Source organism: Mobula birostris, chromosome 25 (genome assembly GCF_030028105.1).
Source record: "Mobula birostris isolate sMobBir1 chromosome 25, sMobBir1.hap1, whole genome shotgun sequence".
NCBI lineage: Eukaryota > Metazoa > Chordata > Chondrichthyes > Myliobatiformes > Myliobatidae > Mobula > Mobula birostris.
In genome coordinates this window covers 10987250-11008159 of record NC_092394.1, presented here as the reverse complement: position 1 = coordinate 11008159, position 20910 = coordinate 10987250, and the positions used below count along the sequence as shown (strand labels likewise).

The following is a 20910-nucleotide window of genomic DNA, read 5'->3' as shown; positions in this document are numbered from 1 at the left end:
TCTGTTCTATTTTCCCCCACTCACCTTAAAAGGATGTCCTTTGGTATTAGTCATTACCGCCCTGGGAAAAAGCTTCCAACTGTGCAATCTATCAATGTCGCTTGTCATCTTGTACATCCCCATCAAGTCGCCTCTCATCCTCCTTCACTTCAAAGAGAAAAAGCCCTTGTTTGCTCAACGTTTCTTCATAAGACAGCTCTCTAATTCAGGCCGCATCCTGGTAACTCTCCTCTGCACCTTCCCTAAAGCTTCCACATCCTTCCTATACTGAGGTGACCTGGACAGAACGCAATTGATCCACAAGAGATTTTGCCTCATCTCAATCCCAAATGAACTCTGACCAAGGGTAGGAGTGGGAGTGATGTGAATCTGATGGGTCACTCAACCATTTATCAATCACAGACCACATTTCTTCCACAACTGAGGCTCTTGAGATAACAGGAGAGTTTGGACAGGCTAAGACTTCGTTCTCTAAAGTGTAGGAAAATGAAGGGAGGCCACATTGAGGTGTATAAGATCATGGGGGGGGGCACAGAGAGGGTAGAAGTACATACAATCTATTTTTTCCTGAGAAAGGGAACTCTCTTCCCCTAGTAGTGTCACCTGTCTCCTGGCAGAATGCACTCAATGGACCGAATGGCCTCACTCTGCTCCTGTCTTATGGGTACGCAGTGAAGTGGGACTCACCGAAAGGTGGTCACCCGCCTGAGAAAGTGCTCAGATGCCAACCACTGAATGTCTGGTCAACATCTGCACAGCTGCACTCACTGACAGATCAAAGGTCATTTTTTAAAAATTGTACCAAAAAAAAAATCAAAGGTCCACTTCTATCAGCTGAGAGGGATCCAGTCACATTCAAAGTTCAAAGTAAATTTATTATCGAAGTACATATATGTCGGGCCGGCTGGTGGCGTAATGACATCAGCGCCAGACTCTGGAACGGAGGTTCCTGGGTTCGAACCCAGCCGGGTCCATTCCCGAGTACGCTTTCCATCCGTGCTGGGTTGAGTGTCGAGATCGCAACTCAACCTCGTAAAATAAAAGGGAAAAATACCGTGAAAATGTCTGTGTGGGGAGTGGCGTGTCACACAGTCTCTCTCTCTCTCTCTCTCGCTCCGCACCTTGTAAAGGCATGAAAAAGACATCGTCCCGCCAACATCGCACACACATGCACGCAGATGCACAGATGCGCACAAACACGCAAAAAAAAGTACATATATGTCGCCATATACAACCCTGAGATTCATTTTCTTGTGGGCATTCACAGTAAATACAAAGAAACACCAGAGGATCAGAGACAAACCACAACACAACAAAGACGGACAAAGAACCAGAGTGCAAAAGACAACAAACTCTGCGAACACAAAGAGAGAGACAGAAAAAACAAAGTAATAATAATAAATAAATAACTGACAAATAGCGAGAACACGAGTTGAAGAGTCCTTTAAGTTTAACATCAAAGTACGTGTATGTCACCATACACCATCCTGAGGTTCAATTTCTTGCAGGCATTCACAGTAGATACAAAGAACACAATAGAATCAATGATAAACTACACGCAATGATGGACAAGCACCCAATGTGGAAATGGACACAAACTGTGCAAATACAAATGAATAAAAATAATAATGGAAACGCAGGCACGTCAGTTCAGTACTGGACAGTGCTCTGGTCAGTGCCTGTTCTCCATGTTGGGGCAGCTGAAGCTAAAACCAGGCTGTAGGTATGAAAAGCACTAGGCTTTTAGCTTTAGAGATGGAGAGACGTCTACGGAACAGAGTGATACAGCCACTGCCTGAGGGTGGCCAGGAGCGAGCGCTGGTTGTGACAGTAAGCCCACCGTGAGTGGCACACTGCTGAGTAGGCGGGCAGGCACCAGGAAACCCAAACCAGTAGCCCACCAACACCAGAGGCTGCGACGGCTGCAGGTCTTTCTCAGGGGAGCTGCCCACTTACAACCGAGACCACTCAAGCAGTTAAGAGAAGACAGACATGCTTGAAATGGTGATTAGAAGTAAATACGTTCATAATGTGCGTATGTTACCGAGTAACGGAATTGAGACTGACATGACAGGAAACAGGGACAAACTTCATCAGCAGTCACACAGCAATATCTATGTAAATCTTCGGAAAGCCACAATAATAAACACCAATGAAATAGTCTGAAAGTTCCCAGCAATTGAGAAATGAGTGTACTTGGCTTTGCCTGTACCTCAGATTTTACCAGCTTGAGCTAAGATAAAAAAAAATGAATAAGTAATAAATAATACCCCAATTAATCCTAACCAAACTATGAGACAATCTGCAATGACCAATTAACCTACCGGTACATCTTTGGACTGTGGGAGGAAACTGGAGAACCCGGGGAAAACCCAAGCATTCCACACAGAGGACAGACAGAGACTCCTTAAAGAGGACGCCGGGATTGAACTCTGAACTCAAGACACCCTGTAATAGTGTCACACTAACTGCTACACCACTGTGGCACCCTATACTACCCTGAGATTCATTTTCTTGCAGGCATTCAGAGTAGAACAAAGAAATAAAACGGAATCAATTGAAAACTGCACACAAACAACCAGTGACAAGCAACCAATGTGCAAAAGAAGACAGTATTTGCAAATAGAATAAATAAATAATACCAAGAACGTGAGTAGCAGAGTCGTGCGAAGTGAGTCTGTAGGTTGTGGAATCAGTGTTGAGGTGAGTGGCGTTATCCACCTCATTCCCCCATCCAACATGGCTGCTTGGCTTTACGGAGGATCGTTAGCTTCTAACATTGCACCCAGACGGTCAGCACAGAATCTGCTTCTAGTTAGTGTCGACTGTGTTCTCATGTTAAGGGAATGCTTCTAATTAACGCACAAAGGCTTCGGGCTCTCTGTGCTGCAGGGAGGGGGAAAAACAGATACTTGCGCCTGGCAAGCGTCACCGCACCCCCCCCCCCCCCGCCAGATATGCTGACTGCTCCACCCTGGCATTAATGCACATCGGATGGAAGATTTGTACACCCGACTAAAACCCCCTTCTCTCACAGTGGCCTGTCACAAAGCCAAACACTTAATTTTCCCCCTCGCCAATGCACACTTCTCAGCAGGTATCTGAGCTCACAAATGATCTAATGGGTGTGATATCCGCTGGCGTCAACAGTAGCCTGAGTTACAATCCTAACGGAGCCAAGAATGATTCCTTCTCTCCCTTTCATCTGGAAGGTATGCACTGACCCTGGTGAATCTGTGCCTGTTACGTCCCTCCCCCACACTTGCCGGGACTCACTTGTGGCCCGCAGTCAGATGTAGTCCAATGGGAGGCAAAGGTGACCCCCCCCCCATCCCCCACCCTCAGTGCTGCACCAGTGGGGTGGCACGGTAGTGTGGTAGCTACTGCCACGATCTAGAGGGCCAGCCGTAAAATTGGAGTTCAATTCCTGCCGCTGTTTGTAAGGAGTTTGTACGTCCTCCCTGTGACCGCGTGGGTTTCCTCCGGGTGCTCCGGTTTCCTCCCACGTTCCAACGATGTACGCATTTTAGTCAGTAAGTTGTGGGCATGCTATGCTGGCACTCGAAGCGTGGCGACACTTGCGGTCTGAGTTGGTTGTTGATGCAAACAATGCATTTCACTGAGTTCCTCTAGCGTGTTGTGAGTGTTGCTTTGACCCCAGCATCTGCAGGGTATTTTGCGTTTGCATTTCACAGCATGTTTTGACGTTTCGATGTACATGTGACCCAATTTAATCCCTAAACATTTTAACAACAAGATCCACACTCTTTATTGATGCAGTGTAGAAGACAATTGTATCTGGAGACATCACAGCTCAGCTCGGTACGGCAACTGCTCTGCCTGTGACTGTAGAGAGTTCTGGACACAGCTCGGCACATCACAGGGATACGCTCGGACCGAGGTTTAGGATGTGTCTATTTTAATGCAAGGAGCATCATGAACAAAGCAGATGAGCTTAGAGTGTGGATCAGTACTTGGAGCTGTGATGTGGTGGCCATTACAGAGACTTGGATGGCTCAGGGGCAGGAATGGTTACTTCGAGTGCCAGGCCTTAAATGTTTCAGAAAGGACAGGGAGGGAGGCAAAAGAGATGGGGGTGTGGCACTGTTGATCAGAGATAGTGTCACAGCTGCAGAAATGGAGGAAGACATGGAGGGATTGTCTACAGCGTCTCTGTGAGTGGAAGTTAGGAACAGGAAGGGGTCAATAACTTTACTGGGTTTTTTTTATAGACCACGCAATAGTAACAGGGACATCGAGGAGCAGATAGGGAGACAGATTCTGGAAAGATGCAATAATAACAGGGCTGTCATGGTGGGAGGTTTTTAATTTCCCCAATATTGACTGGCATCTCCCTAGAGCAAGGGGTCTAGATGGGGTGCAGTTTGTTAGGTGTGTTCAGGAAGGTTTCCTGACACAATATGTAGATAAGCCTACAAGAGGAGAGGCTGTACTTGATCTGGTATTGGGAAATGAACCTGGTCAGGTGTCAGGTCTCTCAGAGGGAGAGCATTTTGGAGACAGTGATCACAATCCTATCTCCTTTACCAGAGCATTGGAAAGGGATAGGAACAGACAAGTTAGGAAAGCGTTTAATTGGAGTAAGGGGGAATATGAGGCTATCAGGCAGGAACTTGGAAGCATAAATTGGGAACAGATGTTCTCAGGGAAATGTATGGCAGAAATGTGGCAAATGTTCAGGGGATATTTGCATGGCATTCTGCATAGGTACGTTCCAATGAGACAGGGAAAGGATGGTAGGGTATAGGAACCATGGTGCACAAAGGCTGTTGAAAATCTAGTCAAGAAGCATAGAAAAGCTTACAAAAGATTCAAAAAACTAGGTAATGATAGAGATCTAGAAAATGATACAGCTAGCAGAAAGGAGCTTAAGAATGAAATTAGGAGAGCCAGAAGGGGCCATGAGAAGGCCTTGGCGAGCAGGATTAAGAAAAACCCCAAGGCATTCTACAAGTATGTGAAGAGCAAGAGGATAAGACGTGACAGAATAGGACCAATCAAGTGTGACAGTGGAAAAGTGTGTATGGAACCGGAGGAGATAGTGGAGGTACTTAATGAATACATTGCTTCAGTATTTACTATGGAAAAGGATCTTGGTGATTGTAGGGATGACTTACAGTGGACTGAGAGCTTGAGCATATAGATATTAAGAAAGAGGATGTGCTGGAGCTTTTGGAAAGCATCAAGTTGGACAAGTCACCGGGACTGTACGAGATGTACCCCAGGCTACTATGGGAGGCGAGGGAGGAGATTGCTGAGCCTCTAGCAATGATCTTTGCATCATCAATGGGGACATGAGAGGTTCCAGAGGATCGGAGGGTTGTAGATGTTGTTCCCTTATTCGAGAAAGGGAGTAGAGATAGCCCAGGAAATTATAGACCGATGAGGTCTTCAGTGGTTGGTAAGCTGATGGAGAAGGTCCTGAGAGGCAAGATTTGAGCATTTGGAGAGACATAATATGATTAGGAATAGTCAGTATGGCTTTGTCAAAGGCAAGTTGTGCCTTATAAGCCTGATTGAATTTTTTGAGGATGTGACTAAAAACATCGATGAAGGTGGAGCAGTAGATGTAGTGCATATGGATTTCAGCAAGGCATTTAATAAGGTACCCCATGCAAGGCTTATTGAGAAAGTAAGGAGGCATGGGATCCAAGGGAACCTTGCTTTGTGGATCCAGAACTGGCTTGCCCACAGAAGACAAAGAGTGGGTGTAGACGGATCATATTCTGCATGGAGGTCGGTGACCAGTGGTGTGCCTCAGGGATCTGTTCTGGGACCCCTTCTCGTCGTGATTTTTATAAGTGACTTGGATGAGGAAGTGGAGGGATGGGTTAGGAAATTTGCTGATGACACAAAGGTTGGGGATGTTGTGGATAGTGTGGAGGGCTGTCAGGGGTTACAGCGGGACATCGATAGGATGCAAAACTGGACTGAGAAGTGGCAGATGGAGTTCAACCCAGGTAAGTGTGAGGTGGTTCATTTTGGTAGGTCAAATATGATGGCAGAATATAGTATTAATGGTAAGACTCTTGGCAGTGTGGAGGATTAGAGGGACCTTGGGGTCTGAGTCCATAGGACACTCAAAGCTGCTGTGCAGGTTGACTCTGTGGCTAAGAAGGCATATGGTGCATTGGCCTTCATCAATCGTGGGGCTGAGTTCAAGAACCGCGAGGTAATGTTGCAGCTGTATAGGACCCTGATCAGACCCTACTTGGAGTACTGTGCTCAGTTCTGGTCACCTCACTACAGGAAGGATGTGGAAACTATGGAAAAGGTGCAGAGGAGATTTACAAGGATGTTGCCTGGATTGGGGAGCATGCCTTACGAGAATAGGTTGAGTGAACTCAGCCTTTTCTCCTTGGAGCGACAGAGGATGAGAGATGACCTGACAGAAGTGTAAAAGATGATGAGAGGCATTGATCGTGTGGATAGTCAGAGGCTTTTCCCCAGGGCTGAAATGGCTAACATGAGAGGGCGCAGTTTTAAGGTGCTTGGAAGTAGGTACAGAGGAAATGTAAGGGCTAAGTTTTTTTTTACACAGAGTGTGGTGAGTGCGTAGAATGGGCTGTTGCTGACAGTGGTGGAGGCGGATACAATAGAGTCTTTTAAGAGACTCTTGGATAGGTACATGGAGCTTAGAAAAAGAGGGCTATGGGTAACCCTAGGTAATCTCTAAAGTAAGTTCATGATCAGCACAGCATTGTGGGCCGAAGGGCCTGTATTGTGCTGTAGGTTTTCTGTGTTTCTGAATCAGCCTTCTCTCTGTGGACTCTGTCTACGCTTCTCTCTGTCTCAGTCAAGCAGCTGGCATAATCAAAGGCCCCACCCATCCCAGACAATCTGTCTTCACCCCCCATCCGGCAGAAGATACAAAAGCTTGAAAGCCTGGCTCAGGGACAACTTCTATCCTACCAGTATCGGACTCCTGAATGAACGTCCTGTACAATCATTTGGAGTTTTGACCTCACAATTTACCTCATTATGATCTTTCGTTTTATTATTTACCTGCACTGCACTCCTTCTTTAACTGCAACACTTTATGCTGCATTGTTATTGTTTTATCTTGTTCTTCCCCTTTGGACTGTGTAATAATTTGATCTGTTTGAACAGGATATAAGAGAAGCTTTTCACTGTATCTTGGTACAAGTGACAACAATAAACCAATACCTATATTAAGACTAATTTTATTTCTCGGTAGGCCCTGAGAAAGTCTGAATACCGATGGAAGTCAAAACATTCACTTTCAATTTCTCCCTACCCTCCACATTTCTTTTTGTGAAGATGTTCTTGAGAATGACCCCGGGAATGAAAGGGTTAACATATGAGGAGTTGTCTGATGGCTCTGGGCTGGACTAGCTGGAGTTTAGAAAAAATGAAATCTATAGAATGCTAAAAGGTCTCAAAGGAGTGGATGTGGAGAGGATGTTTTCTATAGAGGGTGAGTCTAGGACTGAGGGCACAGCCTCAGAATAGAGGGACGTCCATTTAGAACAGAGATGAGAAGGAATTTCTTTAGCCAGAGGGTGGTGAATCTGTGGAATTCATTACCACAGACAGCTGAGGAGGCCAAGTCAGTGAGTACATTTAATGCAGAGATTGGTGGGTTCTTGGTTAGGATATCAAATGTTACAGGGAGAAGGCAGAAGAATGGGGTTGAGAGGGTTAATAAATCAGCCATGATGGAATGCAGAGCACAGTTGATGGGCCGAGTGTCTTAATTCTACTCCTATGTCTTGTGTACTTATTGGCAAACATTCAGGGCCTGGCCTACTGGCCTTAGGCGGGAGATTCCATGATGTTTAGCCTCTGTGTCTGGGCTGGACAGCAGTGGTGAGCTGACTGAGATTCCCTCCCTGGAGAAGGGCTGGAGGCTGAGGAAGAACAGCAGCTGCTTCCCAGCAGGAGATTCAGCGGCATTATTAGCGGCAATAGAATGTCCTTAACAAGTAAAAAACGTGTTTAGTCTGTTTCCCCCTCCACAAACACTTACACCCGGAGGCTTCTGAAAATTACTGCCATTAATAAAAAGCCACAGTAACTTCCCTCAGCTTTACGTGCCTTGTTTTTAACTCAGCCACGGTTGCTGGAAGTTCATCCTGGCAGCTGAGAAAAGGCCTTACAAACGTTTAGCGTTAGCAGGAGCCGTGGGGGGGTCTTACCTGGCATCAATGTGCCTGGCCTCTACGGAGATACACATGGGAAGAGGTCCTTTGGCCTACAAAGTCTATCAGCCACCATTTGACACTAATCCACTCACTGACACACTAAGCAATTAAACGCATAAGATATAGGGACAGAATTATACCATTTGGCCCATTCCATCATGGCTGAATTATTACCCCCCTCAACCCCATTCTCCTGCCTGCTCCCCGTACCTTGGATGCTCTTACTAATCAAGAACTTATCAACCTCCGCTTTAAATATAGCCAATTACTTAGCCTTCAGTCATCTGTGGCAATCAATTCCACAGATTCACCATCCTCTGATTAAAGAAATACCTCCTTACCCTCATTGTAACCCTTGGCTATTAGGTTCTATAATGAGTCAAACTCTAGCTGGGGAAGTGATGACCCCCTTCTGTTAGACTGTGATACCTTGTCTTTTTTATTCTTTCCCCTTCTCTTCTGGTATTTGTGTCTGTGCACTTGTAATGCTACTATGACACCGTAATTTCCTTTGGGATCAATAAAGTATCTATCAATCTCTCATCAATGTTCTAAAGGGACATCCTTCCATTCTGAGGCTGACTACTGGAAACATCCGCTGCCCGTCCTTTGGATGAGAGAGGATACCGGAGCACTCGGAGGAAACCCACGCGGTCAAAGGGAACGACATGCAGACTCCACGTGGACAGCACCTGGAGTCAGGAATGAATCCCGGTCTCCAGCACAATGAGGCGCAGCCCCTGCCAGCCGCTCCACTGTGCTGGGAGTGTCCCTGTGTTTAACGGGGCCTCGCCCTTCAGACGGTGTCCGGCCTTTCTGCGGAAGACTGGGTCTGCGACTGTGCTGGTGCAGAGTGTGGGTATCCAGCACCCAGGAGGTAGCGGAGGACCTGCCTCACTTCTTTCGGAGGGCGGCAGCAGAATTCACCCTTGTGAATGCAACTGAGGGTTAACGTATGAGGAACGTTTGATGGCTCTGGGCCTGTACTCGCTGGAGCTTAGAAGAATAGGGGCTATCTCACTGAAACCTATCGAATGTCGGAAGTTCTAGATAGAAGGTGTTCCCTGTAGTGTTGGCACAGTCTCAGAATAGAAAGATGTCCCTTTAGAATGGAGCTGAGGAGGGATTTCTTAGTTAGAGGGTGGTGACTCTGTGGAATTCATTGCCACAGACAAACATGGAGGCAAAGTCATTAGATAAATTTAAAGCAGAAGCTGACAGGTTCTTGATTAGTAAAGGTGTCAAAGGTTATAGGGAGAAGGCAGAAGAATGGGGTTGAAAGGGAAAATACATCAGCCATAATGGGATAGCACAGTACTCGATGGGACAAATGGCCTAATTCTTCTCCTATGTCTTATAGCATAAACACATGACTGCCTCATTACTCTATGGGAGCTTGCTGTGCTCAATCTTTGACTACCCCCTCCTCTCGCTCTCTCACCCACATGCACACGTTCGAAGGTTAAGAACCTGATTTGCTACAAGAGTAAAACTCTGACAATCAGGCATCCAATTTATTTTTGATGGCCCGCTCATACGTCCCGAGCGTGTGCCGCGATTCCAGACAGTGACAGGGGCCGAAGTCCGGAATATGGACCAGGTCTGTCCGCAGCCAAGCTCGAGGTTTGGAATACCAAGGATCAGGAACGTGGCTGGGTCTGCGGCTGGAGGGTTTGTGCATTTCCCTGTATGCTCTCCGGTTTCACTGGGACAGGTCAAAAAGAAGTGATATGGAAGAATAGTTATACAATATCCTCTAGTCTGCAAATTCTGCTAGACCGGCACCACCAATTTCCCGAGAGTGCTGGGGGACTGGAATTGTACATAACAAGCTCGGAAGCCAAAACCCTAATAAAGAGCACAATTCCACAAGCACACGCAAAGAGGCCCTTCAGCCCTTTCATTCATGCTGAACAAAATGCCCATCTCACCTCGTCCCGTTTGTCCCTTATCACTCTAAACCAGGGTTTCCCAACCTGGAGTCCACGGACCTCTCGGTTAACGGCAGGGGTCCATGACATAAAAAAGTTGGGAACCCCAGCTCTAAACCTGTCCAAAATGGCTTTAATTCAACCACTTTCTCTGGCAGCTCATTCTATCATACAGTCCTCCACATGAAGAAGTTGCCCTTCAAGTCCCTTCTAAAACGTCACCCTCTCACCATAAACCTATGCTAACTAGTTTTTGATACCATTTCCCTGGGAAACAGATGCCATTCACCTTATCTGTGCCTCCGTTATCCTATAAGTCTCTGTACAGTCACCTCTTGAGCTGCTGTACTCCAAGGAGTAAAGTCCTAGCCTCAGAAGTAACACAGTTTATGAGATATCCCTTGTATCTAATAAAGTGGCCACTGAGTCTATGTTCGTGGTCTTCTGCTGCTGTAGCCCGTCTGCTTCAAGATTCGACATGTTGTGCATTCAGAGATGCTTTTCTGCACAGCGCTGTTGTAACACGTGGTTATTTGAGTAATTGTTGCCTTCCTGTCAGCTTGAACAGGTCTGGCCATTCTCCTCTGACCTCTCTCATTAACAAGGCGTTTTTGCCCACAGAACTGCCGCTCACTGGATTTTGTTTTTGCACTATTCTCTGTAAACTCTAGAGATTTTGTGCGTGGAAGTGTCAGGAGATCGGCAGTTTCTGAGACACTTAAACCTCCCCGTCTGCCACCAGCAATCATTCCATGGTCAAAATCACTTAGATCACATTTCTTCCCCATTCTCTGATGTTTGGTCTGAACAACAGCTGAACCTCTTGACCATATCAGCATGCTTTCATGCATTGAGTTGTCGCCACATGACTGGCTGATTAGATATTTGTATTAACCAGCAGGTGTACCTAATAAAGTGGCCACTGAGTGTACATTTGCAGAGAGTATCATCTACCTACCTCTCCTGCTACAAAGAACAACAGCGGGGGATCCTCCTCCTTCGCTTTGTGCTCCGAGAGAATTTTTTCTGCGATCGGCTGGATCAGTTGTTTAGCTGGCTCCAGTTCCTCCTCTTCTGAATCTAGGGGAGAAGTTAAAACGGGAAGAGTCACCGGTACGTTGCAGTAAAGCATCCAGGAGGTGGAAATGGGAAATAAAATGGTAGCTGTAGGCCCATTACTACTTAATCCCTGTCGACACCCACTGACAGACCGCAACCCCCCCGCATCTCTCCTTACTCTTGCCTTCCCTCCTTTTGTTCTCCCTCTCCACTTTCAATTCCAACTTCTTCCAGTTCTGATTAAGAATGATTGATCTGGTATGTTATTCTCTTTTCCTCTCTCTCCACAGATGCTGCCTGACATGCTGGGCATTTACAACAGGAGAATCTTTGAACATTGTACAGACATTTCGGCCCACAATATTGTGCTGACCCTTTAATCCACTCTAAGATCATTCCAAGCCTTCCCTTCCATATAGCTCTCTATTTTCCTATTGTAGAATATAGAACCCCCCCAGCACAATACAGGCCTTTTGGCCCACTATGTTATGCCAACCCTTCCTACACAGCCCTCCATTTTTCTCTCATCCATGTGTCTACGATCCAATGAGACCTCCCTCATTCTTCTAAACTCCAGCGAATATGGGCCTGAAGCCATCAAATGCTCATATTACCCCTTTCATTCCCAGAATTATTCTCGTGAACTCTGGACCCTCTCCAATGCCAGCACATCCTTTCTTAGATAAGGGACCCAAAACTACTGACAATACTCCAAGTGCAGTCTGACCAATGCCTTATAAAGCCTCCGCATCACATCCTTGCTCTTATATTCTAGTCCTCTTGAGATTAATGCTAACATTGCATTTGCCTTCCTCACCAGTGGAGACCAGGAGAAATTGCTCTCCCTCTCCCAGCCACATTGGCATGAACTTTCTAGCTCTTATAGTCATACAGCACATTAAAAGGCCCTTCGGCCCATCTCCTCCATGCTAACAATGGTGCTATTTGCCCACACTGGGTTCCCAACCTGAGGTTCACGAACCCCTTGCTCAACGGTATTGGTCCACGGCATAAAACCAGTTGGGAACCCCTGGTCTAAACTTTTCCTGTCAGGTACTCATCTAAGTGATTTTTAAAGGTTGCTATTGTATCTGCCCCAACCACTTCCTCTGGCAGCTCATTCCACATATACACTACCTTCTGTGTTAAGTTACCATCCCTCTGGTGCCTTTGAGATCTCTCCCCTATCCCACTAAACCTAGTTTTTATTCCCCTTTGATGGTCTGAATTCCTCCTCACAGCCCCCACTTCCACTATTTTCCAAAAGTGCCTCCCCTTCCTCCAAGTAGTCCACCAGGTTTTATGTATAAAACTCCCAAACGTATTTAACGAATTGAAATTCCCCGGCTGCTCGAGCTCTCTGTGTGCTATTCCAGTAACTGAACTCCAACACCGGGCGGCCCCCTCTGGAAACGGGCGGGAGATGCGGCAACACGAAGTTGCTTCATCATGGTCTTCATTGCCGCAGCACTCGATGAGTTAAAACAGCACCCGGTAAAGTGCTCCCGTGGCGTTGGGGAGGGAGGGGCGGCTGGGGCAGAGCTCTGGCTGAGGAAGCAATAAACCCACTGCTGGAATTTAGAGGGTAATATAACCGAGCAAATGAACTAATTAGAAGCATTAGAGAGGACAGTAATGATTGGGGAGGGCAATAACAAGGGCAGTAAAATGATTAACAAGTTTAGCAGAAGCCTGGAGAGGTTTGGCTGGGTTCATGCTTGCTATTCTGTTGTAAACAATGTACCGAGTCGTGTGGGAAACGGGGATCAAAGGTAAACGCTACACCAATTGGTGTTAACGCAGCAATTGACTCCGAATCAGGCTTATTATCACTGACATACGTCAGAACATTTGTTATTTTGCGGCAGCACAGTGCAACGCGTAAAAATTTACTGTCGGTTAAAATAATCAATATAAACAAAACATTGTAAACACGTAGTGAGATGTTCCTGGGCTCGTGGTCTGGAGGGGGAAGAAGCTTTTCCCTCAGTTGTTCAGTGTGTGTCTTCTGGTCCTGGTTCCTCCTCCCTGATGGTTGCGGTGGGGAAAGGGCACGTCCTACCTGGTGAGGGATGAATCGTGAAGGAACTGTCAGTGTGTTGGCTCAGGGAAGCTTTCATTCCCTGAGTGCATGATGATGCAGCGAAGGGTGGTATGTGTGACTGTATTTCCGTGTGTGGTGTGCAGATGTATGTATTCTTACATATGTGTGATGTGTGTGAGAGAGGGGGGAGATGGAGAATAAAATTGAATATGAATGAGTCCTGGAGACTGCAAAAGAGATGTGCCTATATGTGAGAAACAGATTTAATGTCACTGGCATTAATCATGAAGTATATGGCTTTGTGGCAGTAGTACATTGCAATACATAATAAAATTACAAGTTACAATGAGAAATATATGTATAATATTTACATTAGATAACTAGTGCTAAAAGAAAACAAAAGCGAACCACATAATGATACAGTCTACAAGCAGAGGTAGGCAACCTTAAGCACAAATGATTTTCTAGCATGCGTTATTCATTAATTTGAGGCAAAACATAACGAGATGTATTTAAATGGATAATTCCCATATTTCAAGTTTTTTATGGCATTTATCTGGCCCACTGTCCGCTCTTTAATGCGCGATCCGGCCCACAGAGGCAAAAGGTTGCTGACCCCTGCATTGTCCATTCAGGCAGTGGGGATGAAGCTGAGTGTGCATCTTCAGGAGTACTTCCTCCCTGAGAAGAGGGCATGTCCTGGGTGATGGGAATCCTTAATGATGGATGCTGCCTTTCTGAGGCATCACCTTTTGAAGATGTCCTGGATGCTGGGGAGGCTGGTGCCCATGATGGAGCTGGCTGAGTTTACAACTTTCTGCAGCTTTTTCCGATCCTGTTCACTGACCCCACCATACCAGACGATGATGCAATCAGTCAGAATGCTCTCCACAAGATTTGCGAGAGTCTTTGGTGACGTACCAAATCGCCACAAATTCCTAATGCAATGTAGCCTCTGTTGTGCCTTCTTTATAGAAGAAGAAAACCCTTAACTCCGAGTGGAGTCATCGGGACGCTGTCATGACGGAGTTTTTTTTTAGCAGGCTGTCTTATTTTTACGAAGCCGAGTTGCTAGCTCAACGCTCAACCCAGCACGGATAGAAAGTGTGCAAGGGCGCCGGCTGGATTTGAGCTCGGGAGCCTTCACCCTGAAGTCCGGTGCTGATGCCACTACGACACCAGCCGGTGGCCTTCTGTATAATTGCATCAATATGTTGGGCCCAGGGTAGATCCTCAGAGACACTGGCACACAGGAACAACTTGAAAATATTCACACTTTCCACTGCTGACCCCTCGATGAGAACTGGTCTGTGTTCCTTTGACTTCTCCTTCCTGAAGTCCACAATGAACACGTTCCTTGGTGTTACTGATATTGAATGCAAGGGCGGTGTGTGTGTGTGTGTGCGTGCGTGTGTGTGCGTGCGTGCGTGTGTTTGACACCAAAGTCCTCGGCCTTGCTTGTTGCTCGGCGGCCAGGGAGTGGTCAAAGCGCTCGGCAGAGGATGGGGCTTGAAGAGGCTGTGTTAAAGGGCTGGCCGGAGGCTCGAAGTTTTCGGACGGACTCAGAGTCCGCTGCGGTCAGGTGCTTCCAATGCATTGGCAAGTTTGCGGCGCTTGGAGGTTCATGGCAGGGAGAGTTTCTCTCTTCTACCATCTGCGTGAGATGATGGGGCTATCGGGACTTAGAGACTTTTTTTTACCGTGCCCATGGTCTGCTCTTTATCAAATTACGGTATTGCTTTGCACTGTTGTAACTATATGTTATAATTATGTGGTTTTGTCAGTTTTAGTCTTGGTTTGTCTTGTGTTTCTTGTGATATCATTCTGGAGGAACATTGTATCATTTTTTAATGCATGCATTTCTAAATGACAATAAATGAGGACTGAGTGTCCTGATAATCTAATCTAAGTGTGAAATGTTACACATGTACAGTACTTTCTCTGTGTGAGAGACAGTGATGGTGTATTTGTACACTATGTGCACAACATAGAGTCTCTGTGTGACTGAATTAACTCAAACCCAGTGTGGAGATGTGGATCAGCAGATTACTGGCACTCAGAAAAACCACAGGACCCTTGCTGTCTACTTAAGCCCTTGGACATATCTGGGGCCCCTGGTATACACTTGAGTTTTAAGAAACCTCAATTAGCTCCCTCTTCTTCAGACAGTTTTATCTTTCCCACAACAACCTGCCTCCTCAGTTATTTTCTGATCACAATGATCCGATCATAATTGGGAATGTTGTCTGAACGAACTGGGACATCAGAGTTGACAAGAAGAACAAGAACTGACCGAGAACAGGGTGGTAGGGCAGCCAGACTGCGATCCCGGGGAGATGCAGGACAGAATCTGAGACGAATTTCAGGAAAAGTGCAGACCTTGCTCCGGTGGGCAAGGGAAGGTATGCGGAAGCAAAGATGGGTACTAAGGTGTCCTGACCTATGATCTACTCTCCGTGAAGCGTCTTGCCTCCCTCACTAACCTCACCTCACCCGGCCGGTCATCGGGCTTGGTTTACACATACTGAACATGCAGAGAGCAGTCACCCCCAGCTGTCAAACCGACTGCAGTCCAAACAGGAGGCTGCTCTGTACCAAGTCATGACTTTGGTAAAAGTAACACAACTGCACAACCTTTGTTTCCCACAATTACCAGGTGGTTGTGCCGAGAAGATCCAGTGGTTACCTGAAGATCGATCAGGTGATAGATATGCCCAGTAGCACAGTGATAAAGTCATGCTGTTTATTATGGGATGGTGAAGATGACTTAAAACTTCAAATGAATGTTGTGAAATTTTAACTAGGGTCCAGATTTTTAAATAAAATACAGGCATTTTTCACACTCACACATGCATGGATTCAGATATATGGCCACACAGACGGGCACTCTCATACAGCAAACACACCACCCTGTATAAACGTGCACACACGCACACGTAGACTTTCTTACGCACCTTTCAATCACACACCTACCACGCATGTGGATATCACTCACACATTTTTACACGTATGTATATACGATGACTATGCACAAACATGAAATGTGCACACAGACACACAAAGTATCACATATGAGGGCACACACTCTGACACACACATTTTTATACACGTACTGTATGTACAGACATACACACACACACCGAGACTTTATTGACACACCCAGGCAGTATGCAAGCACGCACACACACACACGCACACACTAGTGAAGACACACACTCTCACATACACACACAAGTATCACCAATAATGACAGAGACATGGACACACAGACAAAGACACACACACACACACACACAGAGGCAGACTGAAGTCTAGACTGGGAGATTCATGGCGAGCACTTCATACCCACAAACAGAACCAGGCAGGGCCCCTCATTCAGTTGCATGGTGCTGGACTCTGTAAGTTCTAATACCGGTTTCGGATGCCACGGGAACTCTTTGCAATCCATGTCATTGAGCACAGCCGCCCTCCCCTGCCGAGTGATGATCTTTCCCTCCTGGTCGAGGATGATCAGGGTTGGAATGCCTGCATTTAAAACAGAACACCGGGGATTAGTCAGTTTCCGTGCACAGTGTCAGCAGCCCTACAGTTCCAGTGAATCAAATTCTCCCAACTTACCTCAGGGTCTCTCTCCTGTGATTGTCTCCATATCTGGGATTCAGAGCATGGAAACTCTAAGGAACAGACCTTTTGTGTTGAGCATCACTGGCCTTTTTTCTAACAGGCAGGATTCCATTCTCGAAGAGGAAAATGGTTCCGTGACTCTAGTCAAAAAGCCTGCCATATTAACAGTAGTAGCAAATATACAAATGAACACTTCAAAGGCCAAGGCAGAGAAAGCTTCCTTGTGTACAGCTGAACATGGGCCAGTTGTTTCTAGGAGAATAGCGAAGTCCTTCCGCTGACTGGCCTTGGACCTGCACTGATACTGTGTGACAGGCCGACAGAAGCTTCTCAGGCCAAGGCCCAGCAGGACGGACACTGCTATCTATGCTGATACCCCCAACACTATACTGCGGGAGGAGCAGTCTCCAAATGTTGGATGACAGCACCACAGTGGTTAGCGCAATCAATTTACCGTGCCAGCGATCAGGGTTCAATTCCGTAAGGAGTTTGCACGTGACTGTGAGGGTTTCCTCCCGGTGCCCTGGTTTCCTCCCATGTTCCACAGGTTAGGGTTAGTAGGTCATGGGCATGTTATTTTGGCGGCAGAAGTGTGGCGACACTTGTGAGCTGACCACTCCACAACCCTCGGTCTGCATTGGCCATTGACGTAAATGACGCTTTTCAGCAGCAGCAGAGAATACAAAGCAGACAGAGAACAGGTGCATGGCTCCTACTATATATACGAATATACATATATATACAGTACTGCGCAAAAGTCTTAAGGACCCTAGATTTTTTAATATGATTTCAGATGGTATAGCCTCCACAGAGCCCTGATCTCAACATCATCGAGGCTGTCTGCGAGTACCTGGAGAGATAGAAGCAAGTGAGACAGCCAAAGTCTGCAGAACAACTATGGCAAGCTTTCCAAGATGCTTGGAACAACTACCAGCCGATTTTCTTATAAAACTGCACGATGGTGCACCTAAGAGAATTGATGCAGTTTTAAAGGCAAAGGATGGTCACACCAAATATTGATCTGATTTTTTTTTTTTTTTACAGTTTACTGCTCTTTATAGTTTTTTTTGATATTCAGAATCTTTTCATTTCATTATTTTCAAAAGCATCTTCATTTTACTGAATTTTTTTACATGTGCCTAAGAATTTTGCACAGTGCTGCACATATAAAAGCATGATCAGGGATGCATCTCACCCTAACCATGGACTTTTTACTCTCCTCCCATCCGGTAGGCGCTACAGGAGCCTCCACTCCCGCACCAGCAGGCACAGGAAGAGCTTCTTCCCTGAGGCTGTGACACTGCTGAACCTCTCATCACAGCGCTAAGCAGTACTGCATCCGTATTGTACTGACTCAGTACTTTTATATTTGTGTGTTGTAGCACTTTTTTTATTCGCAGTTATTTTGTAAATAACACTATTCTTTGCATTTCTGGTCAGATGCTAACTGCATTTCATTGGCTTTGTATCTGTACTCGGCACAATGACAATGAAGTTGAATCTAATCTAATCTAATCTGCCTCTATCATCACTCCTGACAGTGCTTTTCTGGCACTCTCTGGAATAAAAAATCTACCTCTGACATCTCCCCTAAACTTTCCTCCGCTCATCTTAAAGGGATGTCCTCTGATATTCGCCTTGCAGCCCTGAGAAAACGGCATTGGCTATCTTATAGACAATAGACAATAGGTGCAGGAGTAGTCCATTCGGCCCTTCGAGCTAGCCACTATCAGTATCCAGTCAACAACCAACACAGTCCAAGGATGTGCTGAGGACAGCCCGCAAGTGTCACCATGTTTCCAGTGGCAACGTAGCATGCCCACTACTCACTAACCCATACCTCTTTGGAATCTGGGATGATACCGGAGCACCCAGTGGAAATCTATGGGGTCATGGGGAGAATGTACAAACTCCTTACGGACAGTGGCGGAAATTAAACTCCAATCATTGGTGCTGTAATAGTGTTACGCTAATCCCCATGTTACCATGCCCCGAGTCAGCGGATCCTGAAGGTGTCCCAGCACATTCTACAGCGGTGGCAGTGGACAAAAGGAACGTGTGCGTGGGATGTGAATGCAGCGGGGACTGAGGCTCACTGACACTCAAAGAAGAGTTCCGTCATCCAGCCAGAACCACGAGGGAAGGATGCTGTGACTGGACGAACCTGATCGCTGACTCTCATCAGAGAGGGAGAGCCAAAGAGGAAGTTAGGACAGCCTGGGGCTTGTGAGGAAGCGTCAGTAGATGGTGAATCTTAGTCGATATCCGAGCAGTCTGAATACTAGTTCAAGTCCTGCTGTGGCAGTGCAGAATTTAAAATTTGGATAACCCTTTAAAAGAACATTATTGAACATAGAGCAAAGTACAGACCCTTTTATCCCACTGTGGGTGCTGACCTTTTAACCTACTCTACCATCAATCAAACCCTTCCTTTCTAAAAGCCTATAACTCTATATATTTCTTCCACTGGTATCACTCACGTCCCCATCTACATCAATGGAACTGGAGTGGAGCGTGTATCAAGCTTCAAATTCCTTGGTGTCCACATTTCCAAGGATCTCACCTGGTCCCTGAACTCCTCCATCCTGATCAAAAAGGTGCAACAGCGCCTTTACTTCCTGCGGAGCATGAAGAAAGCTCACCTCTGTCCCAGGATACTGACGGACTTTTACTGCTGTGCCATTGAGAGCATACTCACCAACTGCATCTCAGTGTGGTATGGCAATTGTCCTGTATTGGACCGCAAAGCACTCCAGCGTGTGGTGAAAACTGCTCAGCGGATTACCAGCACCCAAATGCCCACCATTGAGAACATCTACCATAAACGCTGCCTGGGCAGGGCGAAAAGCATTATCACAGATGCATCTCACCCTAACCATGGACTTTTTACTCTCCTCCCATCTGGTAGGTGCTACAGGAGCCTCCGCTCCCGCACCAGCAGGCACAGGAAGAGCTTCTTTCCCGAGGCTGTGACCCTGCTGAACCTCTCATCACAGTGCTAAGCAGTACTGCATCCATATTGTACTGTCTCAGTACTTTTATATTTGTGTGCTGTAGCACTTTTTTTATTCACAGTTATTTTGTAAATTATTCTTTGCATTTCATTGGCTTTGTATCTGTACTCAGCACAATGATAATAAAGTTGAATCTAATCTAATATATTCTGTACATACTGCGCATGCATATATATGTAAGTATGCTTATTGGGAAACAACTTTTACACAACAAAAACTAATCAAGAAAATAGCTGGGATTCACTTTGTTTATTTAGAACACTATGCTGCTTAATTGGAGCAGGAGACTGCTGCTGAAGTTTCTAACTAGTGTCGCATGCGTGCACTTGTACATGTTAGACACTACATCGTATTTAGGTTTTAAATATTGTCAGTTGCATTGTGTTTGTGTTCAAAAATCAGTGATTTTGTCACTGACAGTCGGTGAGAAATAAGCTTTGAGACAATTCAGAATTGCTTTGCTCTCTAGAGTTTCAACCATTCAGGCTTGGAGATGGCAGAAATGGACGGGAGTGTAAATTAAATGACTTCATTACTTCAACAAGTTCGGTACTACAAAAAATTTGAAGGTATCAACAATCATCTTGAATGTTACAATAAATGTGAAGATTTGGAGGATGCAGTCCATTGATAGTGTTATATGAAGGCGGTCCATTAGCTGCACTAGGTGACTGCGCTAATTTTGTTCATTTATTGTCGATCAAAAGAACGCGGCAGTGTATACTGGATTAATTTCTCAGTCAATAACTATTAGGAACTAATACACAGTTTTGTAGTATTGTAGTAGTACTCATACTGTTCTAATGTGTTCTTCATTTCATTAAATACAAAATTTGTTACTAAGATATATGGTAGTTTGTCTTTTTATACCTTTTTAACTATTTCCATGAAACTTTGGCTAATTGGGGCAACCGTTTAACTGGACCAAAATGTACTGGTACTGATGTGTCCCAACTGGAATCCACTATAATTATCAATGGAGGAATTCATCCGTGTTACATTCTTTTGACTGCAAATGAACAAAATCAGTGCAGACAGCTAATGTAGATAAT

At 45.8% G+C, this 20910-nt stretch overlaps 1 protein-coding gene across 1 annotated transcript in view; it reads right to left on the bottom strand.

The window, feature by feature from the left end:
• Nucleotides 1–20910, bottom strand: part of nxn (nucleoredoxin) — a 172720-nt gene that overhangs the window by 14408 nt on the left and 137402 nt on the right. The window contains exons 7-8 of the mRNA XM_072243105.1: nucleotides 16566–16745; nucleotides 11076–11197 (exon numbers count right to left, since the gene is read on the bottom strand). Of these exons, the coding sequence (XP_072099206.1) occupies nucleotides 11076–11197; nucleotides 16566–16745 (302 nt within the window). The remainder of the gene's footprint in view (nucleotides 1–11075; nucleotides 11198–16565; nucleotides 16746–20910) is intronic.